The following is a 25,500-nucleotide window of genomic DNA, read 5'->3' on the forward strand; positions in this document are numbered from 1 at the left end:
CATTTTTACAAAGGGAAAAAGAAAGACCTGGGGAACTACAATCCAGTCAGTCTCACCTCGGTGCCTGATAAGATCATGGAGGAAATCCACCTAGAAACTATGCTAAGGCCCATGGACAATAAGGATGTGATCAGTGACAGCCAACATGCCTTCACTAAGGCAAATCATGCCTGAGAATTTGGTGGCCTCCTGTGACAGGGTGACTGTGTTGGTGGATAAGGAAAGAGCAACTAACATCATCTACTGGACTTGTGCATAGCATTTAACACTGTCCTGCACAACATCTCTGTCTCTAAACTGGAGAGGCATGGATTTCACAGACAGACCGCTTAGTGGATAAGGAATTGAATGGATGGCTGCATTCACAGAGTTGTGGCCTACGGCTCAATGTCCTAGTGGGAAACATTGATGAGTAGTGCTCAGCAGGGGTCAGTATTGGGACTGGTGCAGTTTAACATCTTTATTGGTGACAGGGACAGTGCACCCTCAGCAAGTTTGCTGATGACACCAAGGTATGTAGTGTTGCTGACATGCTGGAGGGAAGGGATGCCATCCAGAGGGACCTTGACAGGCTTGAGAAGTGGGCCTGTGCAAACCTTATGAAGTTCTACCAGGCCTACAAGAAATCTGGACAGGAACTTTTTATAAGAGCAAGTAGTGACAGGACAAGGGGTAATAGCTTTAAACTGAAAGAGGGTAGATTTAGATTAGTTATTAGGAAATTAGTTACTGTGAGACACTGGAACAGTTGCCCTGAGAAGCTGGGATGCCCCATCCCTGGAAGTGTTCAAGGCCAGGTTGGATGGGGCTTTGAGGAACCTGGTCTAGTGTAAGGTATGTCTGCCCATGCCAAGGGGGTTGGAACTATATGACCATTAAGGCCCCTTCCAATCCAACCCATTCTATGATTCTATGAACTGTTTAAAAGAATAGATGGGTAAGTTTTGGTTGGCCATTTAAGTATTTTAAAACTAACTAGACAGGAAGAGAGAAGAAACTTAAAGAATAATGATTAAAGAATTCCTTTAGTTTGAGCACACATTCGCAGAGATTATTTGCTTTCTGTTGGTGATTGTTTTCATTCCTTTGAGGGCTTCTAAAGAAAACACTGTGTGAAGATTAGAAAATACTGTCAGTAAAAAGAACACTGGATTTTCAAAATATGCAGTTGAAAAAGAGTAATATGTTCATTCCTCATAAGACATGTGAACGCACTCCATCCCCACACATTGCAAAGTTCATGGTGAGATACACTAGGTATTGCCTTGGCTGACGATAGGCAGCTCTATCTGTAGAATTTACTCACAGAAAATACTTTAAAGTAATGCTTACATAGGTTTTCTATAAGAAATCATGATTAAACCAACTAGCAATAAGATGTCATGGAGACCACATGGTCAATTGTATCCTATGAGAGAACAAGAGTAGGAAGAAATTAACAAAAAGCAGTTTTTCATTTGAAACCTGTACAATTTAGAAGGTTCTTCCCACCCAAGACACAAACTTTGTTCCCTGTTATGTTAAAACAAAAGAAGAAAAAACAGAAAACTTGATTATTTAGAGATTTAGCCTTCTGACCAGATTGCACTTTTATGTACAGAAAGCATGCCGTATCCTATGTAGCTCTCCACTGTTAGTTGTCCTACTATAGCTGTCTCCTGCAGTAACTTCATATTTATTGCCAATAAAGCTAGAAATATTTAAAGATGGGAGCAGGGAGGAAGGAAGGAAATAATTTCATTTGATGCTTAAATGAACATATGTATACATTGCCACAGAAGTTATCACTAAATTTCATGTACATTACTACAAAGCAGTGTTAAAGCTTTATCAGTAGTGTGTTCTGCACATCAAAATAGTTATAGACTGTTGCTTTGTTCTTATCTTATTTCTCTGCATAAGCCTGTGTTCCTGTCCACACTGATGAACAACTACAGCCTTTTAAACCAAGTAAGATGCAAACGGGTAAGCTCCAGCTGTATCTGTTTCATAAATACTCTATTGGGCATTCCATTGTGGACTCTCAGGCAACAGTTTAAATTCTGCTTTTATTAAGACAATCTGATTTAAGAATTCTAAATCAATTTGGCTTTCAAAGGTGTAATAACAAAATCTGGCTTAAAACTATCACATTTTATTGTAATTATTAGTTAGAAAGTGAGTTTCACATATATTGGTATATATCTCTTAACTATTGAAAATCAATAGCTGGTTTGCCACATAACATCAAAAATCAACAATAATACTGTGAGAATCAAAGGCTGAGGGATGCTATAAGCAAAAGGGTATCTTCTCTGGTCAAGGAGAGGTGGGAGGAGTCATATTTTCATCTATTCTGCCTATTCCATACAAGGGATTAAGTGAGGTAGTACAAAACCCCTCTGACACCTTAATACCTGATCTCAAAACCCTCTGATTTGGCACACAGCTTTAAAGGCATGTCCTTTGCCTGTGCACTTGCCATGACGAAGTTAGAATTTAGCAGGAAGTTTCTAGGAAAAAATTAAGCCTACCAGGGAGGTTATGTCTTCACCTTCACTGTCTACATCAAAAAGTTCTCTCTTCAGAATGCTTGCAGCCATGCACAAAGCTGGAAAATTACATACTTTCTTTGGTGACTGCTTCCTGATTCTAGCGTGATTTCCTGATTCGTAGCCATAATATCTCACAGGGCTGCAAATGTACTTTAGATGTGCCAGAAAAACAAGGTTAGAGAAAACATTCTGCTGTTCAGGTTAATGAATATATTCAGGCTTTCATTTTTTATAATTTGAATAGCAAGATAACCTGACAAAAAATTGTAAGTACAGTTGTCTTATACATATACAAAATATCAGCATGTTAGCAGCACATCATAAATGATGGCATTTCTAACACTGCCTTTGGTTTCTCTCTGTCATGAAGAAAATGCACTGAATAAACAAGTGCACTGGTGTTATTTCCCTAGCTAGTGTGTCTTGCAATGTAAATACAGTTAAAGAAAGCTCTAGCTCCACTAAAACTTGGCTTTTTAACAAACTCAGTAAGTGAAGTCAATGGTAAAATGCAGAGGGCACCAATAAGCAGTGCTGAGTAGGAGGGACCAGCTCTGTAACTTCTGCCTTAGGGAAAATTCTATTTTTCAGGCAATGGCTTATAATCATCCTTCCCTGAAATTAGAGGTAAAACTAAGAGTGTAAAATCTTCTTCTACACATCCCCCTGCCATCCTCTCCATCCTGTATTTATTGATTAAAGAAACTTCCATTGTTTTTTTTAAATTGTTTTTTTTAAGCACTGGCTTCTGCGGCTTTAAGAATCAATGCACTTACTGCAAGTATTGGATGCAAGGTTGCTACTGAATTTATCTGTGAAATGTACCATGACTGTGTTTCTAATTTATGAAAGTTCTTCATTTCCACTGCATAAATGAGTATGTTATCATTCGGCTGCCTTGAGATGTGCCTGCAAAGTGTAAGAGCATAAGCAAGAGAAACATGCTCAAAGAACAAGAAACATCTATTGAACTGTACATTTAACTGTGTAGTAAACAGAACAATTCAGAAGTTGCAGGAAGTTGCAAAGAGCATTCTAATACAGATGCATGACAACAGGGCTTGATCTGATGGGCCATGATACCTCCCCCTAAGCTCTGTGATACTGTCTTTTAACCCAGGCAATGAGGAAACACCTCCATTGATTTTCATTTCTTTATCCTTGCAAATATAAGCTTGAGCTTAATCATCAGGACAAATGCTTCTTTCTTGCTCTGAGAAAAAGGATAATTTAGAGCCTCCAGCCCAAGGCTTGCAAAAGGGACTAGTGATTTTGAGTACCCTCTCTAAACCGCATAAAGTGCAAGTTCATGCCTGCAGAAGAAATTCAGGTTCTCTTTAAGGCATTGCAAACTGAAGTTTCAGCAAAGGAAGCATCCAAAATTCAGAGTGATTGGAAACTCTTGGTCTCTTTTATAGTATTGCTAAGAATGTGGCAAACTGTGGCACATAGAAATGGTACAACATAGAGCTGAACCGTGGATCTTCTTGACAAAGGATGTTCTGGAAGCTGAATGTTTATGTGCAATCAATTTTTATTTGAAAAAATCATCGCAGAAAAATGCAAGAGGGCTTTTAAAAATTCTGTCTCAGGAATTCCTTGAGCTGTAGGTTACTGGAAGATGGGAGATCGGCACCGTGTCATTATGGCCCATTCTCACTGTCTTCCCTACATAACTGTTGCTGTCCACCACTGGAGACAGGATGCACTAAGCTGACTTCTGGGCTGATTTACTGCAGCTGCTCCTGCATTCTTGCATTATGTTAACAACAGATGTAGACAGAAATCAGCTCTAATTTATTTAACTTACCTATGACTTGATGCTGATGGTAACACAAATCCTTAAAATAGACATGAATATATAAAGAGCATTTCTTTTATATTCTGCTCATGTTTTATATGAACTTGGATCTTTCAGCTGTGTCTCAGTAATCACAAGAAATCAGAGAGCTGTTTCATGGATGATAGAAGTGAGGTACTGAATTGATGAATTGTCAGTGCCAAACATAATACAGGATAGAGTTGAATGAACCTTCAAAAACAGCTTGTTACAGAGCCCATAGTCCAAAGACAGTGAAGGTAATGGTGAAGGAAAGTTGGACCCTATCCAATACTACTTTACTTTTCAAAATTACTGAAATTTGAGAAAAAGAGAACCAAGAGAAGAAACCCCAGAAATACATTCATAAGGAAGTACCCACTCTGTCAATTTGCATATACATGTCTCTCAGCAGTTAAATCATGTGACCCAGACATCTCTGAAACTAGACATCCTCAAGGAAATGTAATCTCTCTGTTTCCGATGGTTAGCTTCCCAGTTGTTCATGCACCTACAAAATATTGTGGATACGTGAAGGGCAGAATTACTTTTTTTTAAAGAGGATTTGCACTGTGATCTAGAACTTCTTTCTATACTGTTAGCATGAAGCAAAAAAACTGGACTGATATTATCTTTTGTGAGAAAGAAACTAAAGGGACAAACCAGCTAAGATCCTGATCAGAAGTACTTATTCTTTGGCATGACTGCAGGTGCCAGCCACTCCCAGTGACATCTTCTCACCTTTTCATGCAAGCAATCTTTGTGGTAGCCAGAAGTGTGTACGCTGTATCCATTACACACTGAAAAGCTCTGTGTCAGACTCAGTTATATTAAATATACTGTGACGCACCTGACAGGACTGATATTCTGCACCACACCCTGATGCAGAGCTGTATCTTCAAAGAACAATCCAGCTCTTCATTTGCAGAAATGCCACCCATACACAGAAACAAAAAAAGACAAAAGGTCTAATCCGAAAGCCTTGCACGCTCTGACAAACAATCTCAAAATCTCTTGTTGCTCTGGGCTGTGGAAGAAAACACACGGCCCATATACTCCTTTCTATGCCTCTTTTATAAAATAGAAATGGATTATATTTACCATTACTAATAATTTAGTAATGGTAAATAAGGTAACAATAATACACTCTGGAACCTGATCTTTCATGATCTTCACTTCCATCATTCCCGTTAAACATTAAAAGACATGTACACAAATATGTGAAACTGTGAATAGTTCAGATATAAACCTGAGACACAGATATTCTCAGGAAATCACTTCTAGAGGGAAATAACAGCCTGTAGTCAGTTTTATATTACTAAATAACTAATTTTTAATAACATGGAGGTATATATAGTCTTTTCTCAAGTAAAGTTTTAGATGAGTTATTTTTTCTAAATGTACAACTTGGAACTGAGACTGCAAAACTGGTGCAGCTTGTGCTTACCTAGACAAGCAAGGGCTTGATAAACCAAATATGCTCAACCTTTTCATCTGAATGTTTAATATTTTCAGAGGTAGGTCACTTAATGTACAATACCTCCCAAGCTTTTGGAGGAAACGTAACTGCTGACACAGATTCTGTCCCCTGACATCCACTATTATATCACAGGTAAGACTACTGCCAGCATCAAGAAAGCCTTCCAACAATCAGCTCCCAGTGTAAGAAGTCAATGTAGAACATAAGGCATCACAAAGAATTTATTCAAAGTGTGGAGAATTGACTTCAAAGTTTCATCCTATCTGCTTCAGAAAGATAGGTTACAGGTGGAACTGTATGTATTTACATGGTGTCATAATCTAGAAGCATATTCCAGTCCTCCTTATGTCCCATTAGTCACTTCATGTCTGTACAGTTGTTTGAAGATATGGAGTGCTACGTAAGTGCTAAGTATTTGACTGATCTCTTGTTACCAGAAACTGACTCAATCTGCTACAGAGAATGAAACGCTCTTCATTATCCTGAGAAACATAAAACTTTTTCAGACAGGAAGGCATGACTGGCATATTCGGCTCAAGGTCATCACAGGAGTTGCAACTATATCTTCATTTTGACACAGGGACAGAACCAAAAGTACAGTCAGTGAACTAAAGCATGCTACTGTGATGAATTAATCAGCATGCGATCAATTGTTTATTGTTATTTTCCTACTTGGTTAATTTTCACTTACCTGAAGGTCAGAAGCCCAAGTGCCTCCAGAGGGTTAGAAAATCTCCACCTTCTCAACACAGCATACATTTCTGATACAGTCATTCGATCCCAACTGGGTGCACTGCCCAGTACCAGAGGAAGGGAGCAATTTTGATTATTGCAGTAGTAACGATAAAACCATAAGATTCTTTTCTGTTGCTCTGAGAGTCTGGAAGAGAAAATTAGAAATTCAGTTTGAAATTAAAACCACCTGGAGCTTTATGTAGCAACAAACGTTATTGTACAGAGGGGCCAAGTCGCACAGTACACTGCTTTTCGGCTAAGTACGTGTTTTCCTTGGGGTAGGGTATCGTTTTCTGCAGACCAGCTTTTATAAGAAAAGTGATACTTATACTCTGGATCTGTCAGCCTTGGGTCATATAAAAATGAAGTGTCAAAAGACACACATATATGGTTATTTCACTTTCCAAGCAGTCTCATTTTTCTTCTCTACTGTCTCTGTTGGTGGCAGTGTTTGTTTGTTTGTTTTTACTGTGTTTATCTGACACAGACAAAAAGAAGTGCACTTATCACCAGACAAATTATTGGTACATCCATCTGCTACACATCATCTCTAACAAAGTACTGTAACAACAAGACACACGACACTGCAAGCCATAGCTTTCATTCCTGCCCTTGTTTTGACTGTTTAATGCAGGTATGTCTACTTTTAGTGTGTTCACATTTAAAATAGGGTTTAGGCACATCCATGCGCATACACAAGAACACGAACGCATGTGCACATACACAGTGATGATATCCCTAGCACTGATATGAGTTTGGGAAGGGGAAAGAAAGCTCCCAGCAACTTCTGTGTCTGTCTGCAAGGCCTAGCATGACAAGCTTCGCTGTACTTACTTACAAAAAAGAATTCAAAACCAAATTCCTCCTAGAGATATTAGATATCTAAATGACATTGATAAAATGGCCAGTCATCACACCATACTTCAACATAGTAAGAAATGCCTCAGACTAATTTTTGCTATATATCAGCTCAGATGATAGTTTTTTCATCGATTCTCTAGGATAAAGGGGAGGACCTTAAAGCTTCGTTAGGGACTGTAGTGGTAGGACAAGGGGTAATGGCTTTAAACTTAGACAGGGGAAGTTCCGATTAGATATAAGGAAGAAGTTTTTCACAGTGAGGGTGGTGAGGCACTGGAATGGGTTGCCCAAGGAAGTTGTGAATGCTCCAACCCTGGAGGTGTTCAAGGCCAGGCTGGACAGAGCCTTGGGTGACATAGTTTAGTGTGTGGTGTCCCTGCTCATGGCAGGGGGGTTGGAACTAGATGATCTTAAGGTCCTTTCCAACCCTAACTATTCTATGATTCTATGATCCTCTGATTTGTCAACAATTCAGACTTCTGCCTCATGGATATTAGATCCTAAGGCTCAGATAATATCCTTCATTTGATATCAGAGCCTTCAACAGCAAGCTTGGAGACTGAAAACTGATCTCCAGTTTACACAAATCATTACTGAAATCAAGAGCAACATCAGTTTTCTTGGTCATACTTCACCAGATTAGTCATCCATCTACTTAAGTACATAGCTAAATGGACCTAGGTATTTCAGAGCAAGGTGTGAGAAACCTTGTAGAAGGCAGTAAGTAAACAGCTTTTTTCCAGTTAAGCATTTCATTATCCAGATGTGTAAGCAGGGTTCAAAATCCAAGTGTTTACATTCTTTTTAAGGTCATCTTCTTTTTATTTACAATGTTTTGGGACATTCTTAGCCAAAAAATATCTTACCCCTGCTCTGTTGAGATTGTGGCTTTCACAACTCATAGCAATGAGTTCCTTTGGCTCCGTATGCACTAGAGAAATCTTCTTTGCAATTTTGAACTGCCAAGCATTTAGGAATGGAGAGTGCTGGTACAAAGATAGGCATGTTTTTTAATGTCACAAGAATGAATGTTTATTTCTTTCTTTTAGGAGAATAAGCTCATAAATGTATGCAGAAGATGAACCTAACTGTGATACAAATTCTGTCACGACTTTCAGTAATCATTTCAAGGAAAGTGTCATTTTGGTAACTATTTCACGTAACAGCTTCAGAATTCACAGCATGTCTATTGTGACAATAGATGTTTTCATGTGAAGGAGTCACATACAGAAAAAGGGATAAAAGTAGGTCTGAGACTTTATTGCCTGTCTGGCCATCTTATGCATTTGGATGGTATGCTGCAGGATAGTTCAGCTAAAGGACCCCTTTTATATGTTGAATTTAAACAGAGATTTAAGCTTTCAAAGAGCATCCTCCAAACTAGACAATCCGTTGTTCAGATTAAAGCAGCTAAAGCCTCTACTCAGCTTGCAAAGGGAGATAAGAAATCAATCCTTGTATCAGGTTTTCTAAATAACAGATTTCTCTGTCTGACTTTACTCCAGAGGTAATACCATTTTCTCTTTCCATGTTTTAAAGATCAGAGATGGCAGGGTGTAGGTTTTTTTAGGTTTTGATTTTAAGTTTCTTAGTTGTAACACATGTAACTGGACATTTAAGATAGATGGTAAAAGTATTTTGCATACATATAGCATCTGAAGATTGTTATGCTAATAAGGACATTTCTTTGGCTCAATACGGATGTTTATAGACCCTCTATTGATAAAAAAGCAGTTTGTTTTTTTAGGTAGAGTTGTATCTACATTTCCCTCCATATAACAGCTATATTAAAATACATAGCTTTCTTCTCAACACAAATAAAAACAAAGTTTTAAAACTTAAATAATTCAGTAGTTCTCAGTTTAAAAGTCTTCATTAATCCCTTTAGCTAAATGAAGGAAATAGCTTCTATGAAAGCTTTGTTAGCTGGTTTTAATTATTTATTTTTTTTATGGGGGAAACAGGAAATATGAATTTAAATGTTTCTGGGCTAGTTTTGTTGTTCATGTTCAGTACTAAATCAGAACAAGACAAAAGGCAAAAAGAGGAAAGAGCAGCAAAGCTAGCAAATGGAAATTTCTGTCCCCCATCACTGATTCTCACTTGCAAGTTTCTCTGCTGTGAGCAGACTAGCAAAGTGTGCAGCATCACTGCAATTGTTTAGATGTTTCACTACTCCCCCTTCAGAAGTAGCATTTCTAATCACAATTCACAGCAACAGCGCACTCACGACCACTGGTAGGCAAACTAGACTCTTACCAACTAAGTGACAGAAAGGAAAAAAAAAAAACAAACAAAACCAAAAAGCTGAAAGAGAGGAAAAAAGTAGAAGAAAAACAACGAATGAAGAAAACAAAGATGGCAGAAACAAGACTGTCATCTTCCTGACTTCAAACCAGTTCCTGATCCTTACACTGGGAGCCACTGCACACAAGCAGACTGCATCGTGTTCTAAGAGCAGCCATTACATCAGGTGGCTAGTTTTCTGGTCTTTGTACTTCAAATGCAATAATTCTAAAAGGAATCAAAGGCTCGCATCTGAAATGTTTCCAGAAGTCAGCCAAAGCAGCTGGCAGTAACTAATGAATTCTCTTGGTCTTGGTCCCTCCTCCCAGTCTCGCCTGGTTTGGTGATGTTGCCAAAGATCACAAAGCAGCACGCAGTGTACAGCTGTGAGGAGCACAAGAGCCATATGATGAAGTTAATTTCCTTCAGTCCAATTGATCTCTTTACTAATCAACAGCCAAAATATGTTGGCTGATCATGGTGACCAGTAACCTGAGCCAGCTACCAAAGACAGAGGGGTCTGAGAGTCAGCTACTGGGAAGGCCACATATCTGGACCAGCTACTGGGGAAACAGATGTGTGTGTTAACAGGAAGAGAGCCAAGCACCATCACCAAGCTGAGTGTGGTTGTGAACGTTGGAGGCTTGCATGTCTGCGTGCCAGCAGCTGGGGAGAACAGGGAGATCTGAGGTCAGCTACTGGATAGACTATGTGAGCACAAATACCGGAGAAATCATTATTGTGATACTATATATAAAAACATATATAAGTACGTATATTGTATGTATGTGCATGTATATATTCCACCAGCAGACTTTGACTGTGATCAGGCAGAGAAGAGGAGGAACAGAATCAGGCTGTGCTGTCCATTTTGTGGCAGTGTTGCATGTCTCTGTGTGTGCTGGTAAGGTACTGCTTTCTCCCTGTGCTGATTTCATGATATTCCTATCAGGAATACAGAGTCCACCTCCCTAATGACTGAATCTGGATTCATAACACTACTGGATTTAATAGCCTTTTGGTTAACCATGCAGCTGACTGTTTTTAACCACTGTTTCTTCTTTTTATACCATAGGACTGCGAGCATTTTCTGTCCATTCATATATTCCCCCTCTCCTTTAAGTAAAATGAACAGAAGGATTGCAACAGCCTGAGAAATGTTTCTTGTGTCTTCTAACCACAGACCCCCATTTATTTCAGAATCATAATTGAGGTTGGTAAGCCTGAAACGTCAGCATACAGATATATTGCCACTAAAAAGATACCTAGATTCCCCTATTTTTCTTGACATATGAAACAAAAGGAAAGAAAGGATCTTCAGAGATCATGACAATAATGTTTGGATACATCGTTGGAAATTTTTTTAATGGAAAAAAAATGCTTTAACAGGCTGATGTGGAACATCAGCAGAGTCTTTTTAACATCCAAATGCTTTATGTCCACCAAATCCTCAATGTCCTTGCACCCACTGACAACCTTCTAAGATAGCAACAGGTTGGTGAAGCAGGGTTTCTATTCACAGAACCCATACTGGCTCTTTCCTGACAAATTACTCCATACTTAGCCAAATGCTTCATGATTTTATTCTTTCTTACTGAACTCACTATTTTACCATGAACAGAGGTCAGGTGCATTGGTTTGAATTTCCCTAAATCACTTCTGGAGTACATTTTGCAGGTGGAAATTTTGCTGGCACCTTGCCAGTGCCTTGGCACAGTGGCTATTAGCAATAAACAACTGACCTCCCACTTGTATTTAAGAATAAATTAAAAAAGAACAAATCACAGATCCCATGGTTAATAAAAATAACTTTAGATTTCGTGAAAATGTTGAAGTAAACTTTTAAAAAATCAGCAAGTTTGCCTCTTGTCGTTTTTAAATGAAATGTATTAAAGCCCACCTCCATCTCCCCCGAGATAACCAACATAGTAATCAGCACAGAAAAGTTTTCTTAACATCATATTACATTGGGATGGCTGATGTGGCTTTAAGTTATTTAGTTATTGTACAACTACTGTACCTTTTGGCCTTTGATGAAGGATTAGCTCACACAATGATCTGTGATTGGTATAATGGCTCTCTAAGCACCTGTGTTCCCAATTCCACTCTGTTTATATCCAAAGTTACTATACACAGTACATAATCCTAATTGGTATTATACATTGCTAAAACTTCCATACTTCATTCCTTGCTTGTAACTTGACACAGATTGTCATATGCCACTGATCATATGCCATTTAATTACTGTATCCGAAGTATAAATATACTATTACTAAAGGACACTGATTTTCACAGAACCCAAAGATATCCTTGCTTATGTTGATGCAGACTTACGGCATCACCTGAAAATCTTATGCTTTGAATCAAAAATTAGTTTCTCTCGTGAAAGTTGTGAAAAGATACAGTACTAGAAAGGGAACAACAATCCTTTTCTAAACTGGTAAAATACACTGCTACCTCCAGGGGCTTATTTAGGCTTTGCTGTAATCTGTTCTCCCATTTAGAGGTGTTACTTCTCAAATCAATCAAGCTAAACTCCTTCAGAGAAAAATTTTGTTTTTATAGAATTGGATACATTTAATTGTGATCAATAGGCTAAGTATAGCAAGCTAAGAATCAGCAGGTCTAGCTGGGTACAACTTACAGCAAGACAGAGCATATCTGCGAAAGTCTCGCAATGTGCTTCAGACAGTCTTTGGTTGGCTCTTCAAGATCACCTCTCCTTTCTTCAGGTTCAGGTTTAATGAACTCCAAATTAGTTTCTGGAAAGTCGATCTTTATTTAAAAACAAAACAAAAAAGTCAGAAGTCCTTTTAGCCATATTCATTCTCAGATACAACTGTCAAAAAATGATCTATTGGATTTGTACAGGAAGCACACAAAAAATGAGGGAAAGAAGAGGGAATAATTCTTTGAGGATGTTCACTGTATGTAATATATTACTTAAATATGTTGGTGACAAACTCAGCCCCATGAAAATCACTGGGAGCTTTGTCACTAACTTTCCGGGGAGAATTTCATCCACTGTATTCCAATTCTATTCAAATTGCATGAACTCAAAGCTGAAGGGGTTTTTTCCCTTTTTTTTTTCCTCCTATCTCAGTTTTAAATGGAAATATTTCATTAATGTAGACTCTTCTTTTGCTTTGCCTTTTTTTTTTCCTAAAAAAGTAGGCATAATTCTGATCTGTAGTTTGCCAGTGTAACAGATGGAAATCAGATTCCTGATTTCACTTCTGGATGTTAAATTTTATGCCAATTTTTCATTTTTTACAGTTACATATGACTATCAGAAATTTAGGAAAATGTTTTTAAGATACAGAGAAAGAAAACATTGAACTGAAATTAAAAAGCTTGAGGTGATTGATAATCTAAGTATAAACTTAGCTAAAAATTTAGGTTGTTCTTCTAAGTTCAGCTCAATTTACACTTCCTGGTTTGTTTTTTTAATTAATATACACCATAATCATCTGTATCTATTTTTTTTAATATACGTATTAGAAATGCACCACTCTTCTAAAGGTTAACAAAGTTATTCCATACAAAATGTGTCTTGTCGATCACATCAGAAAAGCTATCTTTGTGACGTTTCTAACATGTTCACAGATTGTGATACTGTCACATGCATGGAGTAACTGAAAGCAAAGAGGAGGGAATGAGATCCTCCTGTTCCAATTCTTTCAGTAGAGAGATATTATAACTTAATAGCCATTTACTGTCTCAACTTCCCTTTATTATTAATAGGGGGAACTATTTTAAGGCACCATCTTTGACTGATGTTTTCAGATTAGAAAATCCCCATTTGCTTGTTTATTACATATAGGCTATTTTTAGGCCAGCCTCATTTATCTGTAGTATCTGCTTTTACACGACATTTGTGAACAGTCATTCAGCTTTTTAATACAGAAAACAACTGGTTTTGTTCTTGAAGTATCCAGTTGATAATTTAAACCGGAAAGGTGACAAAAATACCATGCAGACCTAATGCATTTTCAATATTGTGAGCACCATTCTGCCCAGAATGAGTGGGTGCTCAGCATGTAGTCATCAAGAGAGAGCTATACTGATGCTTATTGACAATTGCTTGTAACCAGTTCCTTTACAAATCCTTTATGCTACTCTGTAATTGCAAGCTGTATGTTACATTTATAATGGCATGCAATTCAACAGAACTCGGAACAAAAGCTCAGATTTGAAAAGGCAGTTATAAGTCAGATACCAAAGTTATTATTTTGTGCCAAAAGTATTTTTGGAACCAAGATTATACCAACAGAAATTACTCTTCAAAAACCTTCTCTAGCCCCCAGAGGCAGCATTTGATATGGAAAGTATCATATGTATTTGCCACTATGCAGAATTACAGACTTCCATCCATTAAGATTAACATGCTGTTTGAGCAGCTATAATGGAAATAGAATTTTAATTTGTGATGTCTTGATGAGCTGTGGGAACAACCCTTTTTCTTGAATTTTGTTAGAAAATGACCCTTTCGCTTGCTTTCTTACCTGCAGTGTTACTGAGGTTGGTGTTTCAGTATTGCAGATGGCTGAGGTAACCATTGTTGTTGTAAGCGTGCTGTACAACGTCATGCTAAGTAGCACAGTTCCATGAATGAGCCGCCTGCAATACACACAGATTGCATTGGGTACTGGAGACAAGGTGAACAGGGCTTACTGAAATTACATAAAAGAACATGAAACTGGATAGCTTAAAAAACAAGCAAAAGGACAACAAACCTTTTACATTTATATGTCTAATAAAAAACTGGCCTACATAAGTAGATGTTGCATAGTGATGGCCTCACTGCTATAATCGTATCTGTGCAGTTGCAGGGATAATGACACAAATCATGCTGCCAAGACATTCTAGGTCAGCTCTGCACTTCACCACTGACTTCTTGTGTGACAGGACTTGCCATTTAAGTTAGGTGTGAAATAAGGATAATACTATATTTCTATCTCAAGATTTAATTTTGTGTCACCACACTGCATAAGGTGGAGAGTGGTATGCATTTATTTCATAAAAAGAAACTCATGGCAACCTATTGCAACCTTGAAGTATCCTTGCTGATTCTATGTGCAGATGGCAGGGAAAAGGGAATACGATATCACAGTCTTGAAATAGCTGAAAGGAGCTTGAGTGGGTTAGTTTGTCCACATGTGCTGCATACAGGTTTTAGACAGATGAAGGATTATGGTTTGAAGTACCAGTCTGAGCACTACATGTACACGATGTCTTATCAGAAACAGGCATGCATGTGGTCTGCAGATAAGAAAACCAGCATGATTTGGCAGGTCAACAAAATTCAGTCTAGAGAACTTGAATAAAATCAGAAACTTCAGGTATAAACTCAAACTCTAATCATAACTAATCCACTAGAAGTAAGAATATAGTACCCGAATACAGGAAGATACACTACACTGGACTTACCCTTTAATTTGACCACATCTTAATACTTCGTGAGGTCAGAAATTTTATAATGTTCAACATTTTTCTTTTACTGAAAAATAATTTTTGTGATCGTTCTAAGCACTGCTCAGTCAAAACAACTATTACAGCAGAAACAGCCAGACACCTAAATAAGGTTTGAGTGTGCAACTTTTACCTGAGATGAGGATGTTAGGTGTACAAGAGAACCCAGATGGACTTTCTGATCCTAGCATGAGTTTGCAGTATTGCTGTATCAGAGTATCTGAATTGCAAACTGAAATAAAGTGTTGCTAACTCATTTGAAGAAGAAATAAGAAACTCCTGCAAAGTCATTCTTATAGTTAACACTTAGTAAAACTAATTCAGAGCTAATTTTTCTATTTTGCTTCTCAAGCTATTCATGTTATTAGTGCAAATATTTTATGTTATTGTGAAAACACAGCTTAGGAGGACTAATGGCAACCATTTTCTGAAGTTTCTTTTGCAGCTATAGGTACATTTGCAGGGGAATGGAGGTAGAAAAAGGAGCTGTGATGTGAAAAAGAGCACTCGGAGGAAAGCAGTTGTGTGATTTGAAGTCTTCCACAATTAGGTCACTAATGTGAATGTGGAATTAATCAGTGGTGATCCAAAGTTGTTTTTCTGTGATGTGTACTCAGATGACCTTTAATAAATGAGTAAAATCTCTTCAACCACTCTTTTGTTGACAGAGGTTTACATCATAATTGGAACTAATTGGCACTTCTGTCAAAAGGGAGAGGAGTAGCTGAGAACCAAACGAATACAAAGACTAAATTACCCTTTTGAGCTCTCATTACTGCTAATCACTTTCATATTGTGCTCTAAAACTATAGTGGACTTTAAAAAAAAGAATACATACAGTGAATATTTTTCCTGGGAAACCTATATAGACAGATACAAGAAGTAGCACAGATCTCAGAGGCACTGTACATGGGCGTTTAATTGAGGCATTTCCTGAGCTCATTATTTCAACTCATTTGCACCCAGTACAGATGTGGCTAAAGACTTTACAGGAAGATAAGGAAGAATTGGCAGGTGGGTTCTCGGAGTCCTTAAATGGAGGAACAGCAAGTAAAGTCAGTCTTTTCTGGACTGAGAAGACTTCACATGTTAAAGCAAATGACAGGACTGTGAGTAAGACCAAGGACATTAAACTACTTTGATAGTACAGATTTGTTTCTTAAAACTAGACGCACACTTATGCCTTGTATATAGACTAGCCTAATTTATACATTATAAATAAGTGAACAGCTTATGTATCTTCCATCAGTAAGTCAGTCTTTGGACTAAGCCTAGTTTGTAAACACAGGTTGCATGTTTTAAAAGATGTGAAGAAGCATCGACAACTGTGAAATACAGTGTGCATTTTTGTGGCATGGTTTTCTGTGGCGATCTTTGGGACACTGTGTGCTAATATTCTTCACAACCAGGTCTGGTTTAACACACACATGGAACAGTAACAGCAGCCATGAAGGTGAATGAAGCAGTTAAAAGATGCATCATTGTTTTTAGAAAAATAAAAAGAAGCAGGAGAACATGCAGGACCCATTTGTAAAAGGAAGGAGGTAGCATCATGAATGTGATAACAATAACCTTTATAGAACAGACAAATTCCTCTCTTTGTTACTTGGTTCTGTTGATAAGCTCAGGTAGCTCACTCCCTGTTCTGCCTGCCAGTTTTTCCATCTGTAAGGTGAGGGTAGTGATATTGACCTTTGTAAAGATTGTATAATGATCACAGACACAGACAATGCCTTCCATGTAACAATTTCAGCATCAAGCATATCACAAGGTGAATAAACAAGTGCTGTTCTGTGCCTACTGCCATTTATTTATTGATATGCATGTGTAAAAAACCAGGGCAGATGAAAAGCCCTGGAATTACACAGATTCCCAGCTCTCATTTTTTACTGGAACTAAAATAAGCTTCCCACCTTATTACAGAAGAGGACATTGCTATTTAAGGGCAGCTTAAGTTTTATCCTAAATTAACAAAATCAACCTGTGTTCTGAACCCAGCAAGAGGAAATTTTTGTTGTTTGCTCTGTCTGATTTGGAAATAACAGTTCAAAATAAATGGTGGTGTTAGACTCAGCCAAGTCAGAGCAATGGGCAACGTGGGGGACATTACAACTCCCAGATTGCCCCAGATGATGGATTTCTGATTTGTTAATTAGCTCTGGATCACTAAACTATTCAGCCCAAGAGACAAACACAGTTTTCTGATGTGAAGGAATGGAAAGTTGGCACACTGGCTTGCAAACACTTTTCAAATTGCCTCTTCTGTCTAATAAGACTTCTTGATATAGATTCACCATCAAGGGCTTTTTTGGCATTGACTTAGGCCCACTAAAGTCAGCTACCTGCTAATGATGAGAAATGTGGATATGGAGGTTCACCTACTGGACAAGTTGGCAGCTACAATAGTTATTACTGTGTTAATTCCCAACAATATATTACATTAGAGGGACTGTTTAGACCAGGGAAATGAGGACAAAATATAGTGTAAAAATAACATAATTATCTCCAAACCTGGTATTATAAGCCCCAAAAATTCAGAGTTGTGTTTAAATTTAAGAGAAATTCAAACCTGCTAAGCTATTTAAACCCCCATATCTTATGGCCCAGGAAGTCTTAATTCTGCATTGGAATGATACTGTGAAATAACTATGTTATTCTAATTACAAATACTACAGAATTATAGAAATTTAGAATTAGAGATATAATTTTCATCTGCGAAGGAATGCTAACTGTCCTACAGGCATTTGTAAGGATTACATCTTTCATCTCCAGAGTTTCTAGTTTAGATAACTTCCACAAATTTGAAGGTGCTAAATACAACAAATACAAAACTATCAGATTATTCCAGAATTTTTGGAACAAATTTCCAGTTATGTTCCTTATTCTTTCCTAACTTTGCCCCAAAACATAAAGCTAAAACATAAGTTTACAAGCAATAATTTCAAGGTGAACAACTATATTTAGGCAAAGATTAGAGAATATCTGCAGGAAGTCAGTCTTATAAAGACTGAGACTATTTGTACAGAAACACGCAAAGCTGATAAGCAGCAACCTCAATCACATTTGATACTGAGTATAGTGGCTGCCCTGTATATCCATCAACTAGTCATGTAAATCAGCACACTTGCAAGACAACTGTCAGAATAGTGAGATATCACTAGAATTCAGAAAATTAAGCAAATTTGAAATTTACTAAATTTCTGTTTAGTGACAAGTTGTTAACAACAACCACCGCCAAAATTAAATGAGCCAAATTCTTGGGAACATTTTTAGGTATTGTGTTGTTTCAACATAGGCCAGGTATGGAGAAGAGATTGCAATAAGAAATGCTAAATAGTAAGTAATACGCTTTATTTAAACAGTTGGGATTTGATTCTATTTTATTATCTATTTCTCATACACTGTGCTTAGTCAGTATTTTTTTTTTAGAGAAACGGAGAATTAAAATATCCAAAAAATAGCTACAGCCCTGGCAAGGGACTTTGACACTGTCTTGCCCAAAAGCATGAGAAACTCTTCACACTTCTTGAAACACATGAAAGGTATTTGTATACTTTGTATGTTAAAATAAGTTGTATTTTCTTAATCTTTAGTTCAAAGTAAACAAGGAATAAAAGTGTAAAAAAGAAGCAGCCATACAATGACAATAAGCATTTTGGAAGAGAAAATAGATATCAAATTTACAGAGAGGAGTCATTTAAAATAAAGTGTTCTTTTGCCTTAGGGCAATCAAAGATCATGATTCCTAAGTAACACCTGGGAAAAACCCAAAGCTGACAATTATTTTTTCCTTCTCTTTTTAACATAAGCCACAGCCAACTTGAATGGAATTCCTGTGGTTTTAATCTGAATAAGATATAATGGGACAGAAATGAGGAACAGTATTTTTTCAATGTTTGACATTTATTTTCTTTTTCCAATTTTTCTTTTTTTTTTTTTTTTTTTTTTTTTTTTTTTTTTTTTTTTTTTAACAAGCATCTGAGTAGGGAAAAAGAGGCCACTCTGTCCAGGTATTTGTTGACCCTGAGAAGAATGGCTCAGTGACCAATTGGGACAACAATTTGAACAAGCACGTTTGATGACCCAGGCAACCACTTCAGGGTTACTGGCTTCTTCAAAGAGCTTATTTCTGTCCTTTCCCCTATAAATTAAATCCTAGACATAAGAATGTTATGACCTTTTAGAACTCAAATTCAACTCTAAGGGAAGTTTTCTTTTGAGAAAGTGGTATTTTCCAAGTTAGAAAGATTTTCTGGAGAGATTTCTTTAATCTTTTTATATACATTTACAAGGTTTGTTCATTTAGGGACCCTAATACCATAAACTCTGCAATAATATATGGTATTCTTGACACATTAGCATGACAAGTCTTTTCTTGGTACATACCTCCAAGTTAAGAAACACTCTATTGAAATAAGTCTTCAAGTTTAGCTACATTCCAGCAGCAAGGGTAGTGAAGTTGGGTTCACTGCAAACAGTTTATGTTTTCCACAGAGTTTGTGAATCAAATAAAAACCTTCATCAACTTTTACATTTTTTGTGGAGCAGGAAACAGCCTCTCAAAGTCCTACTGTTGCTTCTCAATTACTTCAACTAACTGATAGCATTACCTATTAAGAATCACCTGACAGTTTTAATCCTGCTGCTGCCTAAGTAGGTAACTGAGAGCTAGTTACCAAAACATATTCATCTTCCAAAGAAAACGAAAAACAGGCTAGGTGAATGGTCAGATATTTTCAAATTTCACATGTCAGAAAGAATTTCAGGGCTATCCTTATTTTTAAACCAGTCAGACTATCGATTGTAATCATGGTGAATGAATAATTCCGTGGAGCTGTGGCTTGCTAAAAGAGGAAATAGCATTTAGGCTTCTTTGTGTTAGTAATTATTGTAATTGTAAATGACACAGCTATCATATTAGGGGGTGTTGAACATGCTATTCCTAAATCATTCCCCCCCAACAACTGAACTTTAATTTCTGCTTTGAAGGGTCATTTCAGCAATGATCTCTACAATTATACAGCAGATGAAAGAGAAGTGGCCCTCTATCCCCTTCATTGTGCTGATTGTGTGTACCAGAAAAGAATGGAGCCATTTTTCAGTAAAATTTTCCAATCACTTGGTGATTTACCTAATGAAAATCAACATGTTTGCTCCAATGGCATACATTAAATATATATACATACATACATATATATATATGTATGTATATTACAAGTTGCTGAAGGCTTTCAGATCTTCCAAAAATCGTTCCCTTGGGATTTGAATTATAGAAAGCCTCTAGTACAACAGAAATCCTTGAGAGGATTCTATCCCAGTTACCTGCAAAGATGCCTAGGTGTTCCCCAATGAAGTTATTGTGTCTAATGTTCTGCTTCTGAATGTACTCAGAACATTTCAGCTTGCTGGGGATAAGGACATCTTAACACTTCACCTCAAGTTAGATTCTTAGCCAAGACCTCCTCTCTATCTATTTTACCCTAAGCACCAGGATGGTAGAAATACTCAAAGTAAACAGAAACTTTTTGTTTAAGACATACACAATGAAAGAGTGATGTGCTCTACTTCAGACTAACGATGTAAGAAAAGTTACTGAATAAATTGCCCAAGCAATCCTTGGAGCAGAGATTTGATACATGTTTCTTTCCTTCCTTCAAGCTAAGTCATCACCAGGACACAGAAGAATGCTCTCTTTTTCTCAACAGAGTAATCTTGACTTTTCTTCTGACAAGATGGAAAAAGCCTCTAGCCAAGTCCAACCTATTTTCTAGTGTTTTAAACCTCTCAGCTTTAAAGTTCAATGGAACCCAAGGTATTTCAAACACAGTCTTTCATACATGCAATCAGATTTTTTGGGTTTGTTTTGTTTTAAATGGTGATTGCCACCATATGGAGAAGTGGATGGAGATGTCTCAGATGAGGAAAGATTTACAGCTTAGAGACGGATGCTAATGCAGAAACTTGCAGAGCTTCAATGTATCCATCTATTGACCAGAGGGCATGCAGGGCTAGGGTGTCTAAATAAAAATTCAGTATCACTGTAAAGGCTTGATTTAAATTCAGATGTCTCAGTGCTACTAAACTATATTTAGAGCACTGCAGAAAATTTACTTTAGATCTCTGTTTATGCATCACTGCAGAAACACTCAAGGCTACTGGCATCTTTAAACCACTGTTACATTGTGTGCTGTATAGAAAGAAAAGGTTAAAAAAAAGGAAAAAGCTTCTAAAGTGGTGTGTAAAGGGAAAGGTGTTCATTGTGGCATTCACTAACTGCCCCACTTTGAGCAGAATGAATGGGTGCGAGGTCGGAATGCAGACTGAAAAAAACCCAACCGTTGTGAACAAGAGGCTATGCTGAGAAGGACTTTTGCAAAGCTACAGGAATGGGTACAGCAAGGCCCTTAACAGGTCTAGGGAACTTTATTGTTAAGTATTAAACAGTTACATAAGCCAGGTTTAAAAACAATGTATTGGAAAGAAAGAAAAGCTTATGCTTGGGACTTTTACTGGCACATCAAGAGCAGTTTACTGTAAGTGACTGTCTCAGCCTTATCACAGGAAGGTCCTGAAATTAGTATTTTTGTCTTTTTATATTTCTCCCAAGTTGAGTGCAGTGTTATTCAAGAATGGTCTTTTCTTAAGCTATCATACAAAACTGAACTTACTCTTTTGGATACAATGGGGAACATGTCCAAGCAAGCACTTCCGTATTTTTAGACGCACTGTTAACTCCGAGTAGTTTTATTGTCAGCATAGTTTCCCTTGGAAGAGCCTTTATTCGTAGAGGAAAGTTGATTCTAAAAGAAAATCAGAAAGGAGAAAAATAAAGGCTTTTAAAAACTGAGCATTGTTACCACAAGTGAGTGAGTTCTACTTTTATTAGATGCCTTAATACATATATCGAGCTATAAATCACACAGAATTGCACTCAGAAGGAAAACACAACTGACAGATCCCTTCAACACACTGATGAGTACTGCTAACCATTAACTTGGGTCATAGTACTTGAGGCATATAAAAAGTCATTCACTTCAGTGGCAACAACTAGACCTGACAAAGGCAGGAAAAGCTTTGCTAAACTTCTGCTTTAGAATTACCTTGTCAATGAGAGGCTATATCAGAATAAGCATTCCCTAGGGGTAAACTGTAAACCAATAGCTATTTGCTGTCCTGTGTCTTTAGAGGAAAAAAGATCATCTGCATAAACTTGAGATTAAGAAAACAAACTACAAGATAAATTTAAATCACGTAGAAACCACTTAATTTTCAGATATTCAATCTAGACTGGCAGAACACTGTGACCCTCAGCATTTTTAAAAAGGTATAGTCATACTCAAGCAGTAATCAAATGTAGAAGTTAATATTTTAAAAGTACAATAGCCTGAAAAACATAAGGGTTATTGATAGCAGAAATAAGACAAGGTAATAGTGAAAGGGAAAATTAGCATAAGATTTCGCTTCTAGTCCCAAACCTGTTGAAATTCTATTGGCTTCATGAAAATTTCCTTGGATGCACTGAGAAGCCACTTAAAGAAGAAAGTAGAAGGTTTACAGCTGAAATACGGAAGTACTCCAAATCAGCATTAGTGTCAAAATTTTAGACGATCAGTTCTAAACATTTGGAAATTATTCAAACTTGCATACCTCTTTCTCTTAATAATGAAGCAAGAAAGCCAGCAATTTCCCACTCTTTCTGGTTAACATGAATAGAATTGAAAAGTAATTCTCAACTGTCTTCCCACATGTCCGTATTTATAACTTTCAGCTCTGCTTTCCCTGTCTTATGCCCTCTACCACACTCATAATTAGTTAGAAGCAATTATTGGGAAACTGAACTGTTATACATGCTATATAGATAGCTTATTCTGTCTTTTTCACTTACAGGCAGACAACTCTGCCTGTTACATAAAACTGTTCAACAAGGAGTTACACTTAACTTTAAAGCGTTGTTAAATGTGTGAAGAGACAAAAATAAAAAATTGAGACATGCATTTTCTAATACAGACAATTGTCAACACTCTGCGAACGTGGAGCAATGAAAAAAACTCACAATATACTCACTGCAGAAAGCAAATGCTTGCCAGTGGTTCCCTAGAACACAATATATAGTATTTCCAGATGTACACCAGTAGGAAAAGAACCTGGAAACTTTGACAAGATTTATATATCCTAAGACTTAAAGTATGGACCAAGGATGTCCAAAATTTCCCTTCCATTGAGATGTGATACATAGAGAAGGGGAATATCTGTATTGCTTTTAATTTAATGCACATATGAGCTTACCCAGTTGGTATAATCCTTTCTGACCGCATGAGGCTGCATCAAATGAATGACTAAGAAGAAGAAAGAGGAAATGGAACAGTGGCCAGAAATAAGACACCCTGTGGGTGAACAATTTCAACAGTAGTTGAGAAGAACAGAGAATCTACTCACTGTGCTATTCACAGATGTTAGATAAAGTTATACAGCTGGTTTAAAAGGCCAAGGGCCTAATATCATAAAAGCACTCAACACAGAAGAGCTCTGGGGCAACCCAGGCTTTGCCCTGAAAGAGTATAAACAAAGTCAGACAGGCCAAACAAAATATGGAGAAGATGGAAACACAATGCCAAGAAAGTATCTGAGGTGATGAATGGTAAGCTTAATGTTAATTCCATATTTCAAGTCTGCAGGTTTAACATAAATTACCCAGGATGGAAAAAGAGCAAATGTTGGAATATATTCAGAACAACCAGTTAAGACAAAAGAAAGAAAATTAAGAGGTCTCAGTCACTGAAAAATGAAACTGATGACAAAATAAGCCAAAAGAAGCCAAAAATACTCATAAGCAATATAATCTTTCCCCTACACTTCAATTATACCTGTCCATACATACCAGAAGATAGTACTTAACCAAATTCTTGGACAAGGTGAAAATTCCTACAGCACAAATGGGAATGATCCTGTTAATTTTTTAACACAAGGATAACAGTTACTTTCCAACTGTACAAAAGACTGAGGGTTCAACACTCAAATTCTACCTACTCAACTGAGGCACCAGAGCACCTAAAAGAACTAATCTGGATGCTTAGCAGAAATGCACCCATTTTGTTTTTTTAATCATAGGGCAGACTTATTACGCTTCCTATATCTTTTCAGGAGTTCTGTGTAAGAAAGCTATGCAAAATACCCAATAATGTAGAGGTGTAACAGGTTTGACATAAAAAGGTCTTCCATCTGACCAGCCCCAAACTGTTTTGTGTCACAGATAAAGACAAAGAGAAGTTATGAATTACACTCTGTATTCAATTATAGTTTTAGAAAACACTTTCAGAAGACTTGTAGCCTTCGTTCGATTATAATGTAATTAAGATGCTTTCAGATTTGTAATACAATAAACAGTGACGTAAAATACCAAAAATTTCAAAGATTGTGAATATAAACACATCATGCTTAGGAAGCTGGAACAATACAGCATTACCACCAAATCATTAAAAATTGTGTATTTATTCTCTCTTATGTATATCACAAATATGCCTTTTGTCATTCCATTGCCTTTAAATTAATGTAATTTGAGTGTATGCTTTGCCTTTCAATGGAATTATTTTCCTCAAAGCAGACAAGCAGGTGACAGGCAGTTGGTAGCCTTTACTCTAAAATTCTACTCTCAGACTAAGGTCCTCATTTTAAAACTGCAGATCCTTCTTATAAATAAAAAACCCCTCACCACAACAGCCTGTGCCCTTTAAAAAGAGAACCCTTAAAGAAACATTACAAAAGGTTCTCAAGCTGGACTGCATACCTACTAGAGGTGGCTCCAAAGGGCAGAAGTCCTCAAAAGAAGACAGAAATACAGCCTTTGGTTGCATGTCCTTTCAGTTCCAGTATTCCTCCAGGATGCCTCCAATGACTCCTCTTGACTATCCCACTCCTTTCTCACTTGCACCTCCCCAAGTATTCGCAGAATACTCCGAATTACATGTATTTAATTTGCCCAGAAGAAGATCCATAATTAAGATGTGGGTCTTTTTTTTTTTTTTTTTTTTTTTTTTTTTTTTTTTTTTTTTTTTTTAACGTGTAAAATCTGTCAGCAAACAAATATCAAACACAGATCCAAAACTTACTTCTCGTTCCACTCAATCAGGAAGAAGAAAGATCTTTTAACTGGTATATTTTTGCATATCTTCACTTGACACATTGTCTTTCCAGCATAAGTTAGTGAACAGGAAAAAGAGAAAACTTTGTAGCTACAAAAAGGAAAAAGGAGAGGGGAAAAAAAAAAAAAAGATTAATTGCAATGTACCATTGTCGTGGTTCAAGCCCAGCCGGCA

General features: G+C 37.1%; 1 protein-coding gene across 1 annotated transcript in view; it reads right to left on the reverse strand.

Annotated features, from left to right (window-relative positions):
- Positions 1-25,412, reverse strand: part of PIK3C2G (phosphatidylinositol-4-phosphate 3-kinase, catalytic subunit type 2 gamma) — a gene marked incomplete at its 5' end in the record, with an annotated part of 90,253 nt that extends 64,841 nt beyond the window's left edge. The window contains 5 exon segments of the mRNA XM_010009347.1: positions 6,525-6,713; positions 12,360-12,490; positions 14,221-14,335; positions 21,856-21,987; positions 25,294-25,412. Of these exon segments, the coding sequence (XP_010007649.1) occupies positions 6,525-6,713; positions 12,360-12,490; positions 14,221-14,335; positions 21,856-21,987; positions 25,294-25,412 (686 nt within the window).
- Between the last annotated feature and the right edge of the window lie 88 nt (positions 25,413-25,500).

Source organism: Nestor notabilis, unplaced genomic scaffold, assembly GCF_000696875.1.
Source record: "Nestor notabilis isolate BGI_N333 unplaced genomic scaffold, ASM69687v1 scaffold1972, whole genome shotgun sequence".
NCBI classification, from domain to species: Eukaryota; Metazoa; Chordata; class Aves; order Psittaciformes; family Psittacidae; genus Nestor; species Nestor notabilis.